The 22879-nt window shown below is 38.5% G+C and overlaps 1 protein-coding gene and 1 long non-coding RNA gene across 14 annotated transcripts in view; one reads left to right on the forward strand and one right to left on the reverse strand.

Moving 5' to 3' along the window:
* Positions 1 to 22879, reverse strand: part of IQCH (IQ motif containing H) — a 191303-nt gene that overhangs the window by 117621 nt on the left and 50803 nt on the right. For 8 of the 11 annotated variants that reach the window (XM_082736986.1, XM_082736985.1, XM_082736980.1 and 5 more), the window contains exons 6-7: positions 12511 to 12631; positions 5783 to 5911 (exon numbers count right to left, since the gene is read on the reverse strand). In XM_082736986.1, coding sequence (XP_082593112.1) covers positions 5783 to 5911; positions 12511 to 12631 — 250 coding nt within the window. Of the gene's footprint in view, positions 1 to 5782; positions 5912 to 12510; positions 12632 to 22879 lie in introns of those variants that run through there. The other 3 variants (XM_082736989.1, XM_082736990.1, XM_082736984.1) reach the window with 3 other exon arrangements.
* Positions 1 to 22879, forward strand: part of LOC309867884 — a 44605-nt gene that overhangs the window by 2194 nt on the left and 19532 nt on the right. For 2 of the 3 annotated variants that reach the window (XR_014313371.1, XR_014313372.1), the window contains exon 2: positions 10076 to 10258. This is a non-coding gene — a long non-coding RNA (uncharacterized lncRNA). Of the gene's footprint in view, positions 1 to 222; positions 363 to 10075; positions 10259 to 22879 lie in introns of those variants that run through there. The other variant, XR_014313373.1, reaches the window with a different exon arrangement.

The following is a 22879-nucleotide window of genomic DNA, read 5'->3' on the forward strand; positions in this document are numbered from 1 at the left end:
AATCTACTAATAATAAAATCTATCTCCACAGAAGGCATTTGTTGGTTGCCTCTTGGAGCAAGCTGGTTTGACCTGGTTTTCTGTTTTCTTGGCTCATTCCTTCCTGGAGCCTGGCAGTTGCCTAGACTGTGTGAAGACTCCCTTTTTTTTTTTTTTCTTAGATTTTATTTATTTATTTGACAGAAATCACAAGTAGGCAGCGAGGCAGGCAGAGAGAGAGAGGAAGGGAAGCAGGCTCCCTGCTGAGCAGAGAGCCCAATGCAGGGCTTGAGCCCAGGACCCTGGGACCATGACCAGAGCCGAAGGCAGAGGCTTAACCCACTGAGCCACCCAGGCGCCCCTGAAGACTCCATTTTAAACCTGTAAGTTTTGCCTTGACCTCTATGCTCTCCTACCCTGTTGTTCACTTGGACTACGTCCTCCCACATCTGAAGACCGCTCCACACCCGGCACTTGGGCTACTTGAAATCCACAGATTCACCCGTAAAGCCCTGTTATTCCCTGTGAAGGCTCAGTGTACTGTTGGTTAAACTATCAGGTTCCTGCAGATGAGTGTGAGATTTATGGTTAAGTTCTTACATTGAAACAGAACAGCAGCTGACAAGTTTTTGAGTAGGCATAATTTTGAAAGAATTTTAGTAAAATTTTAATGAAATTTGGTAGATAAAAATCTAAAAGATTTGTAATTTCATATGGGTAATCCACAGTTAATGGTATATCTAAAATTAAAAAAAAAGTTTTTATTAGTTACCTGCAGAAATTCTGTCACTGAATTATAACTGCATGTAGCCTTAAGTTTTTTGGGATACATACGTTTGAAGAATGTGCATCTCCAACAAAATTGTATCATAAGGTACTGCCTATATTTTGCTATTCAATTTTCCTTCTGGAAATATCTGTATGATAAACTTTGTCGGAGTTAAAAATATCAGGGGGAAAAAAATCTTGTCTTTCTGGACAACCCTGTATGCTTCTATGTTAGTTCCTGTTATGTACATGCCCAGTAACATTTCTTTCTTGCTAATTTTAAAACATATTCTTTTTTAATGTGCCCAGCTCCAAAGGACACCAGATTTAGCAAACAAAATTTTTAGGGGACATACAGTTACATTTTAATTTTAGATAAACAACAAATAATGTTTTAGCATAAGTATGGCCCAAATAGTAAATATATTTAATATCCAATGAAGAATTTTTATGAATGATTGTAAGGAGCATAACTTATTGTGTAAGAATTCGGTGTAAGTATGTCCCAAATCCTAACCTTAACCCTAAACCTAACTCTAGCCCTAGAGATTCACTTTCTCAGCCTTTCTTAGACCTAACAGTAGCCATATGACCAGTGAGATGTAAGGGAAAGTCCATCCAGGGGCTTTTGGGAAGAAACTGGTAACTACTGTATTCCCCTCTTTCTGCCTCGAACGTGTACATTAAGGCCCAGATCTGTAGGAGCCATCACAGAACCAGGAGGTGGCAAGCATGAGGTTGAGCTCAAACATCCAAAGAAGATAAAACAGAAAGAGAGCTATTTCGATTCTTCCATTGAGTACCACCAGCCCTACGCTGCCTACTCCCTGATTTCCAACTTGTGAAACAAATGAACCCCTCTCATTGGTTAAATCACTGGTAAGTTAGGTTTTCTGATATTAGGTCCATACATTCCTGGCCGATGCCCCTTTCTCCCTCCCTCTTTGTCTCCATTCCATTCTTTGTCTTACTGTGTGTGCTAGGGCCTCAAGGACGTGTTCAGTGATGGTGGCAGTAGTGGTCATTATTGAACTGTCTCTGCTTTTAATGGCAAGATAGAACGCTCCTAAAGTGTGCCTACTAAGAATATTGGTTCTGGGGATTTGGCTGAAGGCAATAATCAGGGTCAGAAAATCCTCTTATACTTCTACTTGGCTCAGAGGTCTGCCCCATTATTAATGTTGAGTTGCATTACATGATTTTTAAATTTTCTCACATATGGAGATGATCATAGGATTTTTATTTTTTAATGTAATTGATTTCTAGTTTCATACCATTGTGATTAGAAAAGAAGCATGGTATGATTTCAATTATGAGCAGGGGGCCTGATGTGGGGCTCAATTCCAGGATCCTAGGCTCATGACCTGAGCTGAAGGCAGATGCCTAACCAGTGCTGAGACACCAAGGTGTCTCAAGCATTTTTCAATTATCTTAAATATATTAAGATTTGTTTTAATATATACTCCACTAGTAACTAATGATGTTAAGCATGCTTTCACTTATGTATCTACCACCCATATGTCATCTTTGGTAAAATTTCTACTTTAATCCTTTGTCTATTAGGTTATTGGATTGCTTATTTTCTTATTGAGTTTTGAGAGATTTTTATATATTCTGGACAAAAATTCTTTATTGAGTATGTGTCTTTAAATATGAATTCTGAATCTGTAGCTTTTCTTTTCATTTGCTTAATACTGTCTTTAAAAGAGTAGAAGTTTTAAATTTTGATGCAGTCCAATGAACCCATTTTTTACTTTTATGGATTTACAGTAACTAAAAAATCTTTGCCTAACCCAAGGAAACAAAAATTTTCCCCCTTTGTTTTCTTGTAAAAGTTCTTAGTTTCAGACTTCACATTTAGCTCTATGATCCATTTTGAGTAAATTGTTATACGTAGTGCAAGGGATGGGTCAAAGTTCTCTATACGTCTATCTTCAGTTGTTCCAGCACCATTTGTTGAAAAGACTATTCTTTCTCCATTAAATTGACTTTGTGTCCTTGTTGAAAATCAATTGACCACATGTGTAGATGTACTCCTGAACTCTCTTTTCTGCTCTGTGGATCTCTGTATTTATCAGTTTGCTAATACCACACTGTTCTGATAGCTATAACTTTATCCTAACTCAGATAACATGAGTCCTCCAATGTTACTTTTCTTTTTCAAAATTCTTTTGGCTATTGTACCATCTTTGCTTTTCCATATAAATTTTAGAATTGGCCTGTCAATTTCTATAAAAATATTCTTTTGATCTTGATTTGGAGTGCATTGAGTATATAGACAACTTTGGGATGATTAACATAACAATATTGAGTCTTTGAATCTGTGACCATGGCCTAACTTTCCATTTATTTAGGTCTTACTTGAATTTTTTTTTAGTTAGCATTTTGGAGTTTTAATATTCAGATCTTGCACATCTTTTTTTAGTTTTCTGCCTAAGTATTTAATTATTTGGTATTATTTTAATGGCATTGTTTTTGTTGTTGTTGTTGTTTTAAGTATACACTACACGTGGAGCTCAAACTCGTGACCCTGAGATCAAAATTCACATGTTCTATTGATTGAGCCAGCCAGACACCCTGGCATTGTTTTTTAAAATCCAATTTCCAATTGTTCATTTCTAGTGCATAGAAATTCAATTATATTTTATATGTTAATTTGGTATCCTGAAACTGTGCTAAACTTTCTTATTTATTCTATTATCTTTTTTTTAGATCTTGCAAATTTTCTATGTAGTAATCATTCTGTTCCTAAAGAGAGACAGTTTAATTTCTTTATTTTTTGTTCTTTTTCTTACCTCATTGTATTGGCTAGGACTTTCCATACAATATTGAATATGTGTGGTAAGAGTGGATGTCCTTGCCTTGTTCCTGATCATAATTATAGAGAATGCAGTTGGTCTTTCACTATTAAGTATGATTTTAGCGGTGGATGCCCTGTATCAGGCTGAGAAAGTTCCCTTTTATTTTTAGTTTGCTTAGGGTTTTGTTTTTTTTTTAAGTATTATTGTTGAATGGATGTTGCATTTTATTTTATTTTTATGTATTAAGATGGAGATGGTCATATGGTTCTTCTTCTTTAGTCTATTGATATGATGATTTACATTGATTGATTTTTTTAATTTTTAATTTTTTAATTTTTTATAAACATATAATATATTTTTATCCCCAGGGGTACAGGTGTGTGAATCGCCAGGTTTACACACTTCACAGCACTACATTGATTGATTTTTTTAAGTGTCAAAACAGTCTTGTATTCTTAGGATAAACCCTACCTGGTCATGATATATTATTCTTTTTTTATATTATGGAATTCAATTTGTTAATATTTTGTGGAGGATTTTTATATGTATTTTCATGAAGGAAAACAGACTGTGGTTTTCTTGTCTTCTAATGTCTTTAGTTGTGATATCAGGGTGAATGGTAATCAGGTAAGATGGTCTGAGGAGTGTCTTCTCTTTTCTATTTTCTGGAAAAATTTGTGAGGAATTGGTAATATATCAACCTCTTGTTTAAATCTTTTAGTGGGCTCTTATTATACTTAGTTAAATCCAACTCCTCATCATGGTTTGCTCGTTCATGTTAGTTCTGCTATAGTAAAATATGTTTACAGGGAAAGATCCTAAAACACATAGAGTGGTTTAAACCAATTAAGAGTTTATTTCTCTCTCACCCAAGAGTTGAAAGGAAGACCGTCCCAGGTTGGTAGGGCAGCTCTGCCGGATTTGGGAGATGGAACATGGAGTTCCCCCTGTGGCTCTCAAGTGCTTCCCTATCACATCTGCCTCCCAGCTAGCCAGAGAGAGGAAAGGAAAGGGGGAGACCATGCTCCTTTCCTCTTATAGGCTCAGCCCAGAAGTTTCTCTTCCTACTTTGCTTTCTTCCTCTTTGTCCAGAACCTGGTCACATGGCACAGCTAGCTGGAAGGAAGCCTGGGAAATGTTGTCTTTAGCTAAGCTGGCATGTGCCCACTCATGGCTCCATTACTGTGGAAATAGGGAAGAATGAAAACTGAGGACAACTCGTAGTCTCTGCTCCAGGCTATGTCATGTCATTGCCCTCTATTTTCCAGCCTCATCTCCTCCCTTCTCTCCCTGGCTTTTGGCTCTCCAGCTATACCACCCTTGCTCATTCCCTCTTTAGTCCTTAGGCCCTTGTATCTGTGCTGGCCTATATCTAGAATGCTTTTCCCTAGATCTTTTCATGACTGGCTTCTTCTGATCGTTTGTACCTCAACTCACCTCAACTCAAGCATTATGCATGTTCTGAGAGGCATTCCCGACCCTTCCCTCACAAGCAAAATGACTACTTCCTTATCATTCTCTCATTCGTGTTGTTTTATCTCTAGAACTTAACACTAGCTCAAATTCTCATTTACTCACCTGCTTGTTATCTGTTTCTCCCATTGGAATGTAAGCACCATGGAGGCAGAAATGTTGTCTGAGTTATTCTATTCTCTGTTGGATCCCCAGCCCTTAAATGCTACCTTTGATAAAGCATGCATTCAACAAATATTTGTTGAACAGATGAATTCATTTCGCCCCAACCACTTTATTTTACAACTGGGGAAGCTGGAGCCCAGACAAAGGAAATGGCTTGCCTGAGTTTCCACAAGTAGTAGAGTCCCATGTTGGCACTTTTCTTGAACACCTGATTTCATCTAGGCTCTTCTTTGAAGTCTATTATCTCCCCCCTCCACAACTGTCCCTTTGAACCCCTGTAGCACTAGACTTCAACATCCATTGGGTTTTTATGCTATGCTTCTTTGTATTGTTATTTATCTTTGTTCTGTCTGTCTTGTTTTCCCAACCAAGCTGCGAGTCCCCTGAAAATACCAACCTTCTAACCCAACAGGCCGTATGTCAGTATTCGATGAAGAGACTAAAGTTACTTTATTCAGTCAAGTGAAACTCAGAACTGTTACAGCTGTCATCTTGTCCTATGATTGCATATACAAGTTGGATACTGGGAGACTAGATTTTGGTGGGAGGTAATTCCTGTGTATCCCCACTTAAGCGTTCAGGCAAGACTGTCTTACCAGCAGTTGGGATCTTATGTGCTTCATCAAAATTATGCAGAGGAGCTGCTCTTGGTACAATGGGTGGATTCTGAAAGGTAATCCTTGCTGTTGGTGGAATCAGTCCTCGTTCAATCATACTTAATATCCCTGAAAAGGAAGGTTAAAAGAATATGATTTTAACTCTAAGCATTTCTACAAAGTCTGAGCTCTATGAATTTCGCAAGTGTAATTTACTCTACTCATCTTATTTTTGAAAGCACATCTAGTGCCTTAATCCTTTGGATGAAGAAAACACATTCTTTTAAGCTTAGTATTCTAACCCAAGATAAAATGGCATTTCCCATAGTGGTATTATGAAATAAACTGTATTAAGATAATTTCAGGATGCCTGGGGGGCTGAGTTGGTTAAGCATCTGCCTTTGGTTTGGGGTCATGGTCCCAGGGTTCTAGGGTAGAGCCCCACATGGGGCTCCTTGCTCAGTGGAGCCTCTTTCTCTCTCTGCCTCTGCCTGACACTCCCCCTGCTGTGCTCTCTCTGATAAATAAATAAATAATATCTTTAAAAAATTTCATTTTAAGGTAGAAATATAATTTCAGTGCGATCTCAAACTTCTTTATACATAACATTTCCAACGATCGATAATATTGCTATTCTTTTTAAAATTTGGAGAAATCAAATATACAGTCTTCATAACCAAGGAGAGAAGAAAGAAAATCTATGTGTTTGTAACTATTTCCCTGTTGTTACAATGAGTCATGTTTTATAAAAGAAAGTTATTTTTAGGGGCGCCTGGGTGGCTCAGTCAGTCAAGCAGCTGACTCTTGATTTCAGCTCAGGTCATGATTTCAGTGTCATGAGATTGAGCCCCATGTTGGGCTCCGTGCTGGGCGTGAAGCCTGCTGGAGATTCTCTCTCTCCCTCTCCCTCTGCCCCTCACATTCTGCTCTCTCAATCTCTCTAAAAACAAAACAAAACAACAACAAAGAGAAACTCATTTTTAGACATTTCTCACGTCACCAGAAGATGTGATTGCCCAAATAGATGAATTTAGTGTAACTGTACAACATGGATAGTATTAACGCACCTAATTGACAATTCCTAGAACTCGTACTATATCCGCATGGCTGGGACCAGCGCTTTTGAAGGCCAAAAGACTGTTAAATAAATTAATTAATCAATCCAGGAGGAATTGAGCAAAGCCTTCTGGCAGGTGTAATGCTTTCATTAAGGTGGATCTATTGTGTGGAAGCCAGAAAGCCAGGGAGGATGCGAAACACCCTTGTGATAGGGCTTCAGCCTCTTGTTGCTCTCATGTAATAGGAAGGACAGTAAGGCACTCTGGGTCTCAAGGAAACCCTCGTCTGCATGCCGTGTACCAAGCTGGACTAAGCTGAAGAAGTTGGCCCAGATTCTAAGGGGAGCAGATATGGTTTCCATTTGCCTGGGGACCTCGATGACGATATTATGTTGTTATTAAGGATACTGAAGTCTAGTATTACAGGAATTCAGAGAAAGGAACACTGAGGGATTGGGGAGCTGGAGAAGACTTCACTTGTAAAACAATGATTCCAAAGAGAAATCTTCAGTTTGCTTACTGCAGGATCATTTTGGGGGGGTGGATTTCTTATTAAAATGAAACTCCTGGGCCCTCTCCCGAGCCTGTCTAAATTTCTGAGGTCAGGGCCTGGGGATCTGCAGTACTGAAGCCTCCAGGACATAATTTATGTGTCCCCTGAAGTTTGAGAATTGGTACAATTGGGGCCCAGTAATCTATATTTTTTAGTAAGCATTCCAGGTCAATCTTGAGTACTTCTAAAATGTAAGAACTGCCCATCCAGAGTGCAACTCTTTAAGCTCCATTTGAAATGAGGGCTTCAGGTTTTAATTTTTCTAACACTGGATTTAACTACCTTAAGGTATTAAGAGTAACTCTTTGTCCTCATAACTATTTTCTACCCTTAAATATTAGATCCCGTTTCCAAGACTTATGACTGACTTGCAGATGTGAAAAACAGAGCTCCTTCTAATTCCGTATATTTTCATTACTGAACTCGAAGAGAATCCCAAAGAATATAGGCATGATTTTAACTTTTGCTTTAGTACTGGTTGGAGCAATTGACTTAATTTTAGATAAACACATGTGTGTACATTTACCATCAGAAGGAAAAAGTTAAGACTTTGGGATAAGCAAAAGACGCTGGGTATCTTTTCATTGAAATGCTGGAACCTCTGGAGGTTATCTGACCCCTGTAATCACCTTTGTTTTTGATGAGTCTTTTTTACAGTTCTCTAGAGATTAAGATTAATTTATAGAAAACTGAAATAAGTGCAAATATTTCTTGTTTTATATGCATGTGAATAAACTGTCACACAGAGGGATGACGGTTCTGTCATCCCCCAAAAGCCAGTGGTGTGTCCATTTGCAAATTTATTTCACTACTCTTGATTTGTAAAAGTGTCTATTTGGATTCTCCTTGGAACTAATTGTAACATCCTACTGAAACCCTCATTTAATCAATGAGCTCAATAAAATCTTGATGTGTTCTTTTTATAGTTGTATAAGAATCATGATTTTACTTTAAAATATATATGTCCTTTAATAATTTTGGAGATCTTGCCAAGATGAGCAGAAGATTCACCTGAAATTGGAAGAAACGATGCACTGCACAAGGGACCAGGTCTAGGCATATATTTTGTTAGCAAATTCAAAGTGGCAATAGAAACTTATTGACTGTTTTTCTAATTTCAGTATTACTGCCTATTAAATTTTTGTTTTTTTCTTTTTCTTTTTCTTTTTTGGTTCATGTATGTCTAAATTATTCCTTATTGGTAGATACAATGACTGGGAATTTGGCAATCTCCATAAATGGATTAATGTCTTATAGAGATCTAATTCCTTGTTGAGTGAGGGGACAATAGAGAAAATAGTCTGTTAGTCTTTTGCTTTTCCACTTGTGTATTTTGAGCTCAAATCAGCTAGGAATGTCATGCCCACAAAGAAGGTGGTTTCTGGACCAGGAGGTGTGTTTCAGTGTTCATTTTCCATCTGTAGGTTAAATTATAGAGTTGACACTATAAGCTACGTCTATATCTAAGTCTATGTATCTGTCATTCAGAAAGGCCTTTATCTCTCATTATGAATATAGAATGTTTTGCTGTCTCCAGATGGTACTAATAAATTAGACTGTAAAGTCTCAAATTAAAGAAGCTCTGTTCAGATTGACTTACAGAGAGAAGTAAGTGCTTATGTAAATTGAATATTCTTAAGATTTCTAGGAAATAAGGAAATCAAACTTCTAATACTTAAAGTGGCTCACCATTGTCTCCCAAATTCAGAAACTCTCTTTGAGGCTCTTTACTTTTCATGGCAATATAGTTACTTGCATATTTTCAGTAAAAATCTGCTCTCCTTTTACTAAGATATAATTGGAAAAATCACTTATGCAACCAAGACCTTGTCTGGAATTTCATATTTCAGAATGATACTTATTAATCATGAATGACAAGTCACTTTTAAAGAACTAAGGTTGACTTTATGGAGCCAGTGTTTACAAAGCCTTCAGAAAAACCTGGACTGGTACATGTTTATAGCGTTTCCATTCTTGCAGGTGGTAGGAAGGTCGTGTCCAGGCCCAAGAACATTAGGATATTTGGAACTCTTCTTGAAAAAAAGAAATTACCCAGATTTATAGGTCTTGTAGTTGAAATGTGGTGGGCAGAGTTTCTTGGGCTTGATTTCCCAGCCTTAAGATAATAATAGAGGATTTTAAAAGTTCAATCAGATTCCTTAGGAAAATTTCCAGCAGACCAAACTTAAGACAGATTATTCTTGCCCACCTGTGTAAATAATCAGGACAAACCTAATGAGAACAGCCTTGTTTTGGGGGGAAAAATTGTTTTGGGAGATCATTTTAATGAAAATGGTGGAAGACTGTAAGAATATTTTTGTTTAAGTTTTGGAATAAGCAAAAGAGATTACTGGACACCTTTTGAATGGAATGCTGAAGTCTTTGGGAATTATCTGGACTTAGTCTTTGAGCTATTTCACAACTCTGTAGAAATTAAGGTTCATTTGTAAAAAAAAAAAAACTGATACTAATGCAAATAATTCTTATCTATAGACTTGAAAATAAATTCTATCTGGACAAGGAACACACCTCCTTCCCACAGAAAGGTCAATTTTGTATCTATTTGCTAATTTATTTTAAAATTCCTGAGCTACAAATGTGTGTCCTTTGCATTCTCCTTTAAACCAGTTGTGACATCCTATAGATCTCTCTCCCTCTTTTTTTTTTTTTTTTTTTTTTAAGATTTACTTATTTGAGAGGAAGAGTGAGCACAAGTCAGGGGAGGAGCAGAGGGAAAAGGGAAAGAGTCTTCAAGCAGACTCCCTGTTGAGCGTGGAGCCTGACCCAAGTCTTGATTTCAAGGTGCAAGAGATCATGACCTGAGCTGAAACCAAGAGTTGGACACTTAAGCAACTGAGCCACCAGGTACACCTACAGCTCTCTCTTTTAATCAACGAGTTAAATAAATAAAATATTTCACATATGTTCATTTTATATTTGTATGAGACCCATGACTTTACCTGTTTTGGGAAGTCATTACTTAACCCCATTGTCTCATTAAACTTTCATAATACTCTTACTTTCCAGAAGAATGGATTAGGGATTAGACGTTCATTCATTCAGCTGGCATTTGTTAAGTGCCTATTATGTGACAGGAGCTATTCTGGAGGCTGGGGATGCAGTGGTGAGCCAGAGAGAACTCATGGAGCCTGTAGGAGGGCTGAAGACATTAAATAAACTCATAATAAATGTATTAAAAATCGTGATCATCTATGAAGGAAAAGAGTTGCTTAAGGAAGCGACTTTTCCAGGCAGAGATAGAGGTACTTGTAAAGGCCCACAAGAAAATGTGCTTGGCCTGGTGAGGAGCAGGGGGAAGGGCACGTGGGCAAAGGTAGAGAAAGCAGTTAGCAGAGAATGGAGGGAAGGTCCAAGTCAAGCCTGCCTTGTTTGTAGAATTTGGAGTTGATTAAACAAGACCAGAGAGCACCTTGCCTGAGGTCACACACAGCCTAAAAGTTTGGTTTGTGTACTGAGACATATATTCTTAACCACTGAAAAGGAAAGGAAAAGAAAGGAAAGGAAAGCAAGGCAAGGCAAGGCAAAGCAAAGCTTGCTTTCTATTTTAGATGTAACAAGATAATTTGAGAAAAAGTCAGAAAGTTCATCCTGCATTTTCCAAAACATCTCTCTCTTCTGGGTGTTGTTAATCCTTCAGTTCTGGCTGAACTTGTGTGAACCTGAGATGACAGCTAAGGGTATCAAGAACATGTAAAAAAAAATCTAGACACTGTGACCACAGTTCCACAGCTTGAGCTTTCCTGATGCTTCTATTACCTTGCATGGTACCAGACATATGGTGAGTACTCAATAAATACATGTTGACTGACTGACTGATTAATTACAAATATTATGGCAGACCTGTGTTCTCTGGTGGATTGTTGAGGGATGAAAATGTGATTTTTTTTTTCCTGGGTCAAGTTGCCGTGGCTCTAGATTCACCTTTGTTTTGCAGCAATTTTTTTCATTATGTCTATTACCAAAATGGACACTGATTCATTGATTCATTCACTATTTCATTCACCCTAATTTGAGCCAGGAAGAGTAGAAGATGGTACTAAAGCAAGAACTCTGCTGGAGTCATTCCATTTTCCCAAGGAGTAAATATGTAAACTAAGTAAAATCATATGTCATAAAGATCTCTGAACAATAATGGTTTATAACTAGAAAAGTAATAGTTACAGTTGTGAGCTTCACACATTAAGGGACTTATAATGTTTCTGGGTTCTTCTGAGTTCTTCTGTTCTTCCTCAAGCAATAGGTCAGTAGACAGACCAGAGAGAACTTTTTATCTCCAAAGACCAAGAGAACCTTTGGGAACCATCTTTAGGTCCAAACTATTCCAGACAACAGATGGAAAGTAAGATGGGAATAATTAAAGACCATCTCACTTAGTTGTATTTGACATACAAAAGGGGATCCACGTGGGCATTTTTTAACACTTCAGCCAATTAAATGAAGTAGCAGAGAAAAGAAGAGAAGGTACTTAAAATACTCAGGCCTTACTCATTCATTTGCTTACTCTTTCATTTCTTTATTCATTCAGCCAACATGGTTCTGGACACTAGGGATACCAAGATGAAGATGATATGACCTTTTGTTTAAAAACTAGAAATCCACTGGTTTCACGAACACTAGAATTTAGACTGAGACATGATGATTTAAATGCCATTGCATTAATTTTGGCTTCATATTTTTGCATAGTAGTATATTGAGATAAATTTTTTAAGTGCTACCAGAATAGCATCAAAAACTATCTGCTCAAACAACAACAACAACAACAAAACTATCTGCTCAGAAGCTTGAAATTTTCTAATAATATCACCTAAATACAATGATAATTTTAACATGTAGTAACACCAACATCTCAATCAATATTAATTCAGTAGGACACTGGGTTTTAGAGGTGGAAGGGACTCTAGTTGTTGTCTAGTCCAACCTTCTGATTTAGAGAGGAGCAAAATCAGACCAGAGTGAAGACCCCGACTTGTCTGAGGTCACCTAGGAGAATTAGTGGCTGAGCCCAAATTCAAACCCAGGCCCCCTATCCCACATCCCACCTCATTGCTCTTTCCCATAGACTCCACAGCACATAAGATGGTCATTGAATCACTAACCTTTCCTGGCATCTGCTTGGAGGACAGGGATGGGTGTGAAGTAGGGATTAGTGCGATGAGAGGCTGGTAGAACTGTGAGGTTGGATATGGTAGAGCCTTTTATTAACTTCTGAACCTTCACCTAGACAACCAAAAATCTGTTTTCAGCAGGCAGTTTTGCTTTCAAAAGAAACACGGTTTTCTTCTTGTAAACAATAAATAAGCTTATGAATAGTTTCATTAAGTTTTAATAAAGTAGCGATAGCAGCTCCAGTTTTATTGCCCATGAGTACCCTGTGCTATTGTCTACTGTCAGGAGTTTGTGTAATTTAAAATAGTTAATTAAATGCAATTAACATGTTGTGATTTCTACTATGCAAAGTCACTATAGTAGTTAATAAAGGAACTATTAAGATTTTGTTCAATTTTAATGACTATGATATAAAAGCGCTAAATCTTGACAGAAGAGGTTTTGAATACAGCAAAGTTTTGTACAGGCAAATTTCCCAGGAAATTATTTAGGGTTGTGAGAGTTTAAAAAAAAAATGAGAAAACTGGGAGAATTTCAAGATAGATATATCAGGGGTCCCTGGGTGGCTCAGTTGATTAATTGTCTGACTATTGATTTTGGCTCAGTTCATGATCTCAGGGTTGTGAGATGGAGCCCTGCTCTTAAGATTCTCCTCTCCCTCTAAAACAAACAAATAAACAAAAGGTTAAAAACAAAAAGATAAATGTACCAGTCAACATTAATAGGTTAAAAATGAACTTGGAGTAGACTCTGGAAAATCTCAGAGAGAGTTAAAGACTTGATATCTGGATCAGTTACAGTAGATGATTACCTTTTCTAAAGTCATTAAATGCCTTTTTATAGTTATGAAATATGAATTGTTCCTATTAAATGGTTTCTAGCTTTTAAAGACTAATATGTATTACATATAAATCACATTTAATTGTATAGCTCAAGTACACTATTTTTACCTTTATTAGAAGAGGTTATGAATTACCTGGGCCCTCCCAGCAGGGAAGAAGCAGCTGTTTGGTATTTATAGACTGATTTAAATGTTCAAATCATTTTCCAAACATTAATTAATCTGCATAACTTCTAAAGGAACTAGGTAACAATTTGCTCTTTAGCTAATAAGGAACTAAGACTGAAATGTTCGTAGATTTGTTGAAGGTCACAATTTCTAGTATGCTAGAAATACTATTCGATTTTAAGATTAATCTGATTTTACATTAATGAAATTTGCCATTGGACTCAGTTGTACCATATCTTATTGCTCCTCAAGGTAATGGGAAAAGAAAGGGAAATTCATCAAGAGTTGTGGGGGGGCAGGGGGCAGGGAGAAAATCACCTCCCCAAATAAGTATCTATTGGCTAAAAAATGTTTGAACAAAGGATGGTGGGGCTTAAGGGAAACTGTAAACTTCTACCATCCCGTGAACACCAAATGTTTGGTGAGGACAATTTAAAATGACCCTAAGTAGGTTTTCTTTTTTTTTAACAGGAAGGAGTAAACAGTGCAATTTCCTGCCTTCCAGGAAGAGGAAAGGGAGTGTCATGGGCGTTGCCTTTTTTTTTTTTAAGATTTTATTTATTTGAGATAGAGAGAGAGGGAAAAGCAGAGCACAAGCATGGGGAGGGGCAGAGGGAGAATGAGAAGCAGACTCCCCACTGAGCAGGGAGCCCCACATAGGGACTCCATCCTAGTACCCTGGGATCATGACCTGAATCAAAGTCAGATGCTTAACTGAGCCACGCAGGTGTCCTTCCACAGGCCTTGCCTTAATGACAGCGAGGAGTTCAAGGGCAGGTTGTGTCATTATGGAAATTCCACCTTGACAGTCCACCTTGGTCTCTTTCTCATCCTCAGCTCTCCTCGCCCCACCTCACCCCCAGAGACCCAAGACCTCACCCCCAGACCCAAGTGGCCTCCGGGATGTCCCAGTCACCCACGGTACTGTATGGCTGGCATGGCCCGTGCATAGTAGATTTTCAGTAGCAAAAAGGGAAGGGTCTCCACTTGTCTGATTGATATCAGGGTCAAGGAGGGAAAGGTAAACTGGAGGAAGAGAGAAGAGTCCACTTAAATAAAATTGTCGAGCACCGTGAAGAGGTAAAGTACAGGTTTGGCAGTTTCGGAGCACAGAGCATCCTTTATCTGGATTTTCTGAAAGTCTTTGACAAAGTGCGGCCGACAGCCTGCTCTTCATAGCCCAAGCAGCAGGATCCGACATAAACCACAATCGAAGTGTGACACAAGGGAGAGGTTGGAAGGCAGGTGATGCTAGCATCCGGTCAGGCAGCCAGCACGCTCATAACCCTGGTTTCTTTAATTGTTTCAATTGCGTCCATCTCAACCATGTGAAGCCAGATGTGGTGTGTGCGCCCGCACGTGTGCCTGTGTGTATGCGTGTGTGTGTGTGTGTGTGTGTGTGTGTGTAGGGACATGGAGAAGAGAGTTACACCTGGGGGCTGACATCCTGTCGAGATCACAGAAAGAAATGAGCCCCCTCCGCCGTCCGGCTTCCCTGGTGAGGACGACCTCCTGTGTGTGTGCTGGCTTGGAGGGAGAACGCATGTGCAACCTTCAGCCCTCACTGAGCATCTACTATAGAACGCTAACTTCAGTGCAATGGGCGTTAAGTTTCAGGAGGGATGGGCACGCTCAGGGCAATGGGAGTGCGGAAGAGGGAGTTACTGACACTGCATGCCGGCGGTGAAGAAGGCTTCACGGTGACTCTCTTCGAGCTCTATGTTAGAATCTGTCAGGAAGCTTTTTAAAAATACTGCTGTCTGGGCCCCAACTCTGGGCCAATAAATCCTCATAGCGGGACCGGAGCCGGGGCATCACGCTCCCTGGGTGATTCTGATGTGAAGCCAAGGTTGGGATGGACTGCAGTAACTGAAAATTGTGTCTGAAAAGCAGCACTGAGTTACAGATCACGCGGAGAAGAGGATGCAAGGAGAGAGAGAGAATGGTGGCGACAAAGCAGGGCACAATACAGATGCGTGAAGATTTCAGGGAAGGTGAGGATCTCAGGTGGCTGGAGTATGGTGTGTGTGCCAGGAGTGCAGGGTGGGGGACAAAACTGGGGGAACTGTAGGTTGGTGCAAATGGAAGAAACCAGCTTTATGAAAGTGCTGATTGCCTAACAGCAGTGGAGTATCATCTGCTTCTGGCTTCTCCTTTATGTCATGCTTTATATTTGGGGGCTGGAACCAGGCTCTGTAGCTTGTATAACATGATATGGACTACCATAGAAAGAGAACAATGTTCTTTGTAGCTGGTGTGTCGTGGCTCTTTCCAAAACTCTGTTGCTTTATGACTAAACCTTCTGTAACAGCTTAATTGTTTTTCAAAGTTAAAAAATATATATAGAAAAGCTTAAAAAAGAAAATAGCAATCACATTCCTGCCAGCTAGAATTAATCATTGTTAATATCTTTGGTATATTTGCTTCTAGTGTTTTCAAATAGAAAAACCATTCTATTTTGTGATTCTGGTAAAAAATGATATATGCTCATTATAAAGATTCCAATTAATGTAGAAAAACACAAAGATGAAAGTTTAAGAAACCATGCCAAATATCATTAGGTGATCCATTATCCTGACATCTTTGGAATGATTAATATATCATTTTATAAAAATAGGATTTATATTACATTATTAAACTTAATTTTTGACATGAATTTAATAGGAGGGGGAAAGGCTGAATTAAACTCAACAAATTATTAAACCTCAAGTCAATATTTTTTACCACAAAATTCCTAGGAGTTTAAAAAGATTCCTCTGCAAGGGTTGGCATTTTTTTTAAAGGGCCAGACAGCAAATGTATTAGGCTATTCTGGTCCGTTGTTAGAGCTGGAACGTAGCATAGACAATATGTAAACAAATGGTGGCTCTATGTTCTAGTGAAACTTTATGTACAAAAATAGGTGGTCTGCCCTCAGGCAGTCATTTGTGGACGCCTACCCTGCAGTTAAATAAAGGTGATTATGAAAAACATTTAGTTTTTTTTTTAATTGCATTTTAAATTTGAATAATATACCCCATCTTCAAAAGATGAGAACATTAGAACTCTCTTGCTACCCATATCCCCCTCCCTCACCTCCCAATTTTTTATTATATTATTATTATTACATTGTCCAGATTTATAATATCCACATTCTGTTTTTAAACCATAATCACTAGGATCATTTAGTTTCACCCTACGTGTAAATGGATCCCCTGTCATGGCTCCTCTATGCTTGAGTTCCTCATTTTTTTTTTAAAGATTTTATTTATTTATTTGACAGATCACAAGTAGGCAGAGAGGCAGGCAGAGAGAGAGAGGAGGAAGCAGGCTCCCTGTTGAGCAGAGAGCCTAATGCGGGGCTCGATCCCAAGATCCCGGGATCGTGACCCGAGCCGAAGGCAGAGGCTTTAACTCACTGAACCACCCAGGCGCCCCAAGTTCCTCATTTTGATTGACTTTTTTTCCTTAAGATTTTTATTTATTTATTTTTAAAATTCTATTTACAATCAATTAACATATAGTGTATTATTAGTTTCAGGGGTAGAATTTAGTGACTCATCAGTTGCATAGAACACCCAGTGCTCATTACATCAAGTGCCCTCCTTAATGCCTGTCACCTAGGTATCCCATCCCTCCACCCACCTTCCCTCCGGCAGCCCTCAGTTTGTTTCCTACAGTTAAGAGTCTTTTACACTTCATCTATTTATTTATTTTTGGGAGAGAGAGAGAAATACAGTGATAACAAGAATGGGGGAGGGACAGAGGGAGAGGAGAGAGGATCTTGAGCAGACTCCACACTGAGCGTGGAACCTGATGCAGGGCTCAATCTCATGACCCTGAGATCATGACTGAGCCGAAATCAAGAGTCAGCTCAACTGACTGGGCCACACAGGCTCCTCTATTTTAATTGATTTCTTAGTTGCCTGCCTTTGGTTAAAAAGCAGTCCTTTCCAATCCATCAAAATTCTTGAGGAGAACACAGGCAGCAACCTCTTCGATCTCAGCCACAGCAACATCTTCCTAGGAACATCGCCAAAGGCAAGGGAAGCAAGGGCAAAAATGAACTATTGGGATTTTATCAAGATCAAAAGCTTTTGCAAAACCAAAAGACAACTGACAGAATGGGAGAAGATATTTGCAAACGATGTATCAGATAAAGGGCTAGTGTCCAAAATCTATAAAGAACTTAGCAAAATCAACACCCAAAGAAAAAATAATCCAATCAAGAAACGGGCAGAAGACATGAACAGACATTTCTGCAAAAAAGACATCCATGAAAAAGTGCTCCATATCACTCAGCATCAGGGAAATACAAATCAAAACCACAATGAGATATCACCTCACACCAGTCAGAATGGCTAAAATTAACAAGTCAGGAAATGACAGATGCTGGTGAGGATGCGGAGAAAGGGGAACCCTCCTACCATGTTGGTGGGAATGCAAGCTGGTGCAACCACTCTGGAAAACAACATGGAGGTTCCTCAAAATGTTGAAAATAGAACTACCCTATGACCCAGCAATAGCACTATTGGGTATTTACCCTAAAGATACAAATGTAGTGATCCGAAGAGGCACATGCAATGTTTATAGCAGCAATGTCTACAATAGCCAAACTATGGAAAGAACCTAGATGTCCATCAACAGAAGAATGAATAAAGATGTGGTATATATACACAATGGAATACTATGTAGCCATCAAAAGAAATGAAATCTTGTCATTTGCGATGACATGGATGGAACTAGAGGGTATCATGCTTAGCGAAATAAGTCAATCGGAGAAAGACAACTATCATATGATCTCCCTGATATGAGGAAGTGGAGATGCAACATGGGGGCTTAAGGGGGTAGGAGAAGAAAAAATGAAACAAGATAGGATTGGGAAGGAGACAGACCATAAGTGACTCTTAATCTCACAAAAAAACCTGAGGGTTGCTGGGGGGAGGGGGGTTGGGAGAAGGGGAGTGGGGTTATGGACATTGGGGAGGGTATGTGCTATGGTGAGTGCTGTGAAGTGTGTAAACCTGGTGATTCACACACCTGGGGGATAAAAACATATTATATGTTTATAAAAAAATAAAAATTTTTTTAAAAAGCAGTCCTTTCCAACAAGTGTTCATGAATATTTATACTTGAATGATACCTGGGGTCATCCTTTCTTTTCTCAAAATTTTGCAGACACTGACCCATTGTCTTCTACAATGACTGTTGTGAAATCTGATAGTAGCCTGATTCCTCACCCCTTGTTGGTGATTTTGGTGATTTTTCTTTCTGCCTGGATGTCTGAAACATTCCTCATTTTTGAAGTCCACGTGTTTAACTAGAAAATACCTTGATGTCATACTCAGAATCAAAATTTCCTGGGATTCAGTGCTTTCTTTCCACTTGTAGATCTCATTCTTTCTTCACTTGTGGAAAATTTTCTTCCATTATATTGTTGGATATATCTTTTCTTTCATTTGCTGGGTTCTCCATTTTAGAGATACCAAGTGTCATTAAGTGTTGGCCCATCTTTATCCTTCATGTTGTAGTACCTAACTGTTCATTCTCTCCTGGTTCATTTTAGAATAGAATGCTTTTAGCTGAGTGTATGGCTGTCCAGTCCAGGCTCTGTTTCCCATTGTCCCTGGTGATTAAATGTGGACATGTGACCAAATTCAGACCAGTAAGACATAAGCAACAGTGATAAGCATAACCTTTGGTCCATCTCCTTAGAATGCTTGCCCTGGACTATTTTTTTCCTTTCTGTGGGCTAAAACATGGGTGTAGAGAGGAGTCAGCTTCAGCCACTGGAACAAGAATGTCTGTAACCACAGGAATGAGATGAGACAGCATCCAGACAGAAAGAACCCTCTCTCAGTTATGTTAGAGACTTCTTACCTATGGACTGTTTTGTGAGTGAGAAATAAACTGATCTATTTATGGCATTATATTTTTGGATTTCTTTGTTATAGCAGCTTAGCCTATAACAAACTACTATGCATTATCTATTAACTTCTAATTAATTTCCTTTGTCTTTTTCCTTTGTATTTGCTGTGCTTACAGTCTTTTCTCCATGCCCATATTTCAGTGTTGAGCAGTGTCTGCTCTATTCTTCCTATTTATAGTTTATTTATTAGTTCCATAAAGTATTTTGGTATTCAATTTGTTTCCTTGTGTCTGCAACCTCCCTTTTTTAAAAATCTCATTCTGCTATTTTATCATCTCCTGGCTGAGCTCTAGTTTTACTTAATTTATGTTCCTATCAAGCTGTGCTATAATGTGAAGAAATTGTGAGAAAATTTCTTCTGTTCCTTGAGTTAGATTTTTTTTTCTGGGTTAGGTTTTGTCTTTTGCAGCCCATGGTAGTCCCTCTCTCCCCTCCCACACTTTTGTTAGCTCTGGATGAAATACTGGCCTTTATATAATAAATCAGTATAGTGGCCATACCATTTCTTTCCCCCTTGTATGTTCTTGGGCAGCTTTGCCCCAACTATCTGCTTGCTCTGATGTAGCCTCTCCTTCCCTGTTGTCTGCTACCTGTGTGTTTTCTTTCCCAGCAACATGCGAGAACTGGGTATTCTGAGTGTTCTCAGCCTTTCTGTTATCTGAGGGCTTAGGTCAGGGAAGCCTCTGTTTTAGGATACATGCAGTCTTTGTTAAAATATGTGGGCTGTTCTCCCTCTCCCAAGATTTTGATGAACATCCTGTACCAGAATTTTCTCTACTTCGTCCTCCCTCCCTCCCTCTAGCCCCAAGGGTTTTGGGTCATTTCAACAGAATCCTGACAATGTCACTTTTCTCTGGAAGAATTAGACATGTTATTTGCTTTCCAATTTCACCTCTTTCTTCCAAGTCCCCTTGTCAAAAGAGAAAAAAAGATAAAGATGCCTGCTTGATTGTCTTCTCTCCAGATTTTGTAGCATTTCTAAGAATCTCAATATTTTGATAATTTACCAGCAATATTTCTGAGGGGCAGGGAGGGGTGAGGTTTGGAAGTATGTCATGCCCTTCTACTGTGCTCCAGAATCTTCTGCTTGGAGAATTTAAAACTGCATGGCCAGATTCTACAACCCTGCACATCCAATCCTGCCCCAGTCCTCCTCCATGATGGATGGCATACTAATGATCGGGAAGGGAAAATAGCTAGGACACACATCCGATCTGCCTAATAGAGGCAGAACTAAAAGGGCACATCACTTCTTCATGGCACAGTGCTTCTTACTACATTTTCTTGCTTCCTGAGTTCTTGAAACTTTCAAGCCAGACACAGCTCAGGTCACCAGCCCTACTCCTGTCCTCATGGTAAAACCATATCACTCTGTCCCCTTTCTCAGCATCATTTCATAGAGATAGGAACTTCACTTTCTCTCAGACTAAGGATTATCAGCATTCTTGGAGCTAGAAGAAAAACTCCCTTGGGAGGCATCTGTGGCATAAGAGCAAAGGTCATGGACTTGGAGCACTGGATTTCCATCCTACCTCTGTCATTTAATTAGCAATGTGTTGGGGAAAGTAATTTAATTTTGCTGAGTCTCAGTTGTGTCTTCTGTAAAATATGGATATTCTTAGCTGCAGGGCAGCTGAATTTTATGTAAAGAATTTGTTCCTAGAGGCATTTCATAATTCTGAACTCACAGAATTGAGACAGTCTGACAAAGAATGGCAGCTATGACAAACTTCTGCATGGCTTCCAATGTGCTACACAGTCAGAAACTACATTTCCCAGCCTCCCTTTGCAGCTTGATATGTTTTAGAGACAGGATTCTGGCCAGTAGTATAGCAATCATAGTGACTTTACTGTTGGAATACAGACATGATGGTGGGAGCCTGGCAGCCCTCTTAGCCATGTTAGATCACAGATAGAAAATGTGGGGGTGCCTGACACTGCATAACAGCCATATCAGTCATAAACTATGTAACATGAGAGAAATCACTGCTGTGTTTAATCTACTGTTATTTATTACATTTGTGGAATTTATATCCTAATAGTACAGGGCATTTTTAGTTACTCAGATGGTGTTTCTCTGTGGAAACTCCAGTATAAATATACCTTAAGTTCACTCAGACTGCACCAGCTTTATAGAAAGTGAAATTTATTTTATTTTTTTAAAGTTAGGGGGATTTGAATTATCTCAAACTCTGTGTATGCAGCAATAATTTATTATTATTATCTTATGTCATGGTATTTCAAATTTATATAATCCAATTTTGCATAAAATTCAGCATCACTGATCTTTCATGAGGCCATTGTGAGGAATTACTGAATTAATATATAAAGATGCACAATATAAACTTTTTTCATATCAGAAATTGGGGTTTTTTTTACATAAAAATTTTATCAAAGTATAACATTCATTTTTGAAAAGGCACAAATCACAAGGTCATCAGTTGATACATTTTCACAAAGCAGACACTGGGAAGCCAGCATCCAGAACAATAAGTAGAACATTGCAAGCATCCCCAAGGCCTCTCTCATGCTCCCTGTCAGTCATTCCGATAACCCAACAGTAACCACTATTCTGAATTCACACCCAACTATTATTTTTCTGTTCTAAAATTTACATGAAGGGATTATTACAGTATGTATCCTTTTGTATCTGGCTTCTTACCTTGAACATTGGTGTGAGAGTCACTCATATTGTGTGTGGCAGTATGTTTATGCCATGAAATTTTAAGTATTGATTTTGAATTATAAATTATATTTACAGCTGTACCCAATAAGACTTGAGTCTCCAGCCTCCCACTTTTCTGCAATGCTTCTAATGTTCCTTCTAGAATGTTCCCGCTTAGTTCCGGCTACTAAATTCCTGTCACCTTTTAACAACTAGCTTAAAGGTAACCTCCTTTAGGAAATCACTTCTGATTTCTTCCTCCTCCCAGTTTCTATAGCTTTTTTGTACTTCTCTTATTATATTTACAACATATATTATAAGTATTTGTATAGTATCCTCAAGGCATTTCATAATTTAGAGTTCATCTGTCCTGTCTTATCTCATTTAAGGAAGGAATAGAACAAAAGAACATTTAAAAATATATATATATATATATATATATATATATATATATATATAACCACTTTGGGGCACCTGGGTGGCTCAGTGGGTTAAGCCTCTGCCTTTGGCTCAGGTCATGATCCCAGGGTCCTGGGATCAAGCCCTGCATCAGGCTCTCTGCTCAGGAGGGAGCCTGCTTCCCCCTCTCTCTCTGCCTGCCTCTCTGACTACTTGTGAGCTCTGTCTGTCAAATAAATAAACAAAATCTTAAAATACATATATATATATATATATATATATATATATATATATCCACTTATAACATATTGGGAAGGAGCAATTAACAAAGATATATAAATAGCAAATGTTTTTCTTTTTGATAAAGGTAATAAAATG

Source organism: Mustela nivalis (assembly GCF_964662115.1).
Source record: "Mustela nivalis genome assembly, chromosome: 6".
NCBI lineage: Eukaryota > Metazoa > Chordata > Mammalia > Carnivora > Mustelidae > Mustela > Mustela nivalis.